The sequence below is a fragment of the Lactuca virosa genome, chromosome 3, assembly GCF_052849685.1.
Source record: "Lactuca virosa cultivar CGN04683 chromosome 3, Lactuca_virosa_CGN04683_v6, whole genome shotgun sequence".
NCBI lineage: Eukaryota > Viridiplantae > Streptophyta > Magnoliopsida > Asterales > Asteraceae > Lactuca > Lactuca virosa.
The window spans coordinates 244,953,943-244,956,972 of NC_136428.1; the positions used below are offsets into that span (position 1 = coordinate 244,953,943).

The window sequence follows — 3,030 nt, forward strand, 5'->3', positions numbered from 1 at the left end:
TCGAATAAAAGAAAGAACATGAAACGGACAAATAAAAAAAGCCTTGTTCTTCTTCGCTAATTTAAAAAATTACGTTGTTCATGTTCATTCGTTTATCCTCGTAAAGATGATAAACGAAATAAACGGACGAACATAAACGAACATATAATATAGTAATATAATAAAAAAACAATTGAATATATATAAATATAAATAAACGTAAAGGAACGAACATAAACAAACATAAACGAAAAAAATAAAGGAACGTTCACGGAAATAAATGAACAAATGAGATTATTGTTCGTGTTCGTTAGTTTAAGTAAACGAACGAGAATTTGTTTTCACGTTCGTTTATTTATATAATAAATGAATATGAACGAAAATTTTCCGTTAAACTGTTCACGAACAATTCATTTGCCTTTCTTTTGGGTTTACAATAGAAGCACTAACTTCAAGATTAACACTCTAAATGTTATTTCCACTTTGTAATGTACTCTTTTTTTTTTCTCATTGGTAGTTTTATAAAATCTTCGTGGTCGATACAGAAAAGATGACAATAAAACGATAGAATCTCTAGCCAACAAGGGGCCAAAGTGTTAATTGCCAAGACCTTCCTATTAAAAATCATGCATCCGATAATTTTATCTTGTTCACAAGTTAAATTTTATATTGTTTATAAAAACTTACTTTTCATATGCTTCAAGTTGGTTAATTGTTTTTTCAAGGGAAAGCGAATAACGTGGATTATATAAATAGAACCTCAAGCACCTAAGGTGTCACACTTTGTAGCTACGACTATCACAAAAGATTCCCTTACATTCATAATCATGTCCAAAGCACATTCAAATTGTGGCACAAATGAGTTACCCATGATTACAACCGAAACAACAGAAGAAAACCAACAGTCTAAAGTCGCTACATTACTTCAACTTCGGTATCCTCCCGGTTTTTTCCGAAAGGTAAGTTACCATATTCCATAATGGTTGATTTGATATTATCTACATGCCATCCCATGATAACCGTCTTGCTTTGTGGACGTTGTGATTTACAACATCTGTATACCCTTTTTTATCATCTTCATGATGATTTGGAGATGTTTTGAATTTGTTTTTCAGGTGGTGGCAGAGGCCGTTGCCACCTTCTTGTTGGTGTTTGTGACATGTGGATCGGCAGCACTTGCTACAAACAGTGAACATAAGGTGTCTCAACTTGGAGCCTCCCTTGCGGGTGGTCTCATTGTGACCGTTATGATTTATGCAGTTGGACATATTTCGGGTGCACACATGAACCCTGCGGTCACACTAGCATTTGCAGCTGTGGGACATTTTCCTTGGAACCAGGTACGTGGCTAGACCTAGACCATCAATAACATAATGGATCATGTTACTTAGACCATAAAACTCAATAAGCTGGAACCATATGTGGTTAATGTGAGTATGTGATAATGATGAGCACATGAGGACCATGGGAAGCCAGGTCGAATATGACCTGATTTGGGCCACTACATGACCTACTTTTAATTGGCATATTGTATAGCTTCAATAATGTCATGAATATTTTCATGGAGTTCAATGGACTCAAGTCAAATCTTCAACTTCAAGTAAAGTTTTCATACTTAGATATAAATATATAAATTGATTAATAGTTATCATTAGTATGCTATTTCAGGTTTTCTATTATGACATATAAGTGAGGAAATGTTATGTTATGATGAAGATAGGATAAGATTTTTGAATCGTTGAGTTAGTATCCCAAGGTGTCACCATAAAATGAAAAAGTTGTACAGAAAAAACTATAACCCCTGTGGATGCTTCCATAATAGAATTTTTTGAAGAACTTATGAAAAAAACAAATAAATAAATGAAAATAAAAACTCGTTCTGAATAACTAATAACAGTCACAAATTCAAAAATTTGACTCATGCAATTACAATACAAGTAGTTTATTTCTTTTGTCCTCTAAGTTATATAAACTTAAAAGTTGTGGGTCCATAGATAAGTTAAGAATCTTTATAATGGAAACATATATTGATGACAAATAAATCTCACCCATTGTGTTTATAAGGTCCCGATCTATGCAGTTGCACAACTAACGGGGTCCATATCGGCTTCATTCTGTCTACGTGTACTTTTACAACAAGTCAAACATTTGGGCACAACAACACCTTCAGGGACAAACGAACAAGCTCTAATAATGGAAATCATCGTCACTTTTACAATGATGTTTGTTACGTCAGCAGTAGCCACTGATTCTAAAGCCGTAAGAACACTACATTGACATTTTTGAAAATGGCATAAAGTTAACAAGACCCGTAATTCTATTCTAAAATTATTTTTCAGGTAGGAGAGTTAGCGGGTCTAGCGGTAGGATCGTCTGTATGCATTACTTCCATCTTAGCAGGGTAAAAGTTAATGTAATAAAATATATTCTTTAACTAAATATTATATTTATAAAGATTAATTTTTTTATATGGATTATTTTTCAGACCAGTATCAGGGGGATCGATGAATCCAGCACGCACTATCGGGCCGGCATTAGCTAGCAATAATTATAAAGCGATTTGGGTGTATATCGTGGGCCCTATAACAGGGACGGTGTCTGGGGTGATGTGTTATAGTTTTATTCGTACAACTGATAAACCACTTCAGTCAGTTTCTTCGTTTAAACTTCGAAGAATGAAGAGCATTAACGAAAATGCTACCGTTTAAAGATAAATTAAGTTCACTATAGCTGTAATATATTTCTATTAACTATAATGGTTTCTCGTTGAATAAAATGAAATAAAATAATAAATTAGTTGTTACATTCCATTCCATGGCATATTTTATTGGTGTTTAGGAATGGAATTAATGACTGCAATTAATCTTTAGTTTTATATATAAATAGCAATATGGTTTTAACAATAGTTTATATATTAGTTTATAATAGTTATAAATTCTAGTATTCATAAGTCTAAAACATGTGTCCTATTATAAAAGTTACCACCTTTTGTACATTTATCAGAAAAAAAAAATCCAATTTGCAATATACAATTCACACAATGCATTTTTT

General features: G+C 32.6%; 1 protein-coding gene across 1 annotated transcript; it reads left to right on the top strand.

Annotated features, from left to right (window-relative positions):
- Positions 1-735: 735 nt before the first annotated feature.
- On the top strand, positions 736-2,782 carry LOC145167092 (aquaporin NIP2-1-like). Its single transcript, XM_079086183.1, has 5 exons — positions 736-938; positions 1,095-1,319; positions 2,044-2,238; positions 2,319-2,380; positions 2,465-2,782. The coding sequence occupies exons 1-5, from the start codon at positions 807-809 to the stop codon at positions 2,685-2,687; spliced, it is 837 nt and encodes a 278-aa protein (XP_078942309.1). The 5' UTR covers positions 736-806; the 3' UTR covers positions 2,688-2,782.
- The last annotated feature ends 248 nt before the right edge of the window (positions 2,783-3,030 follow it).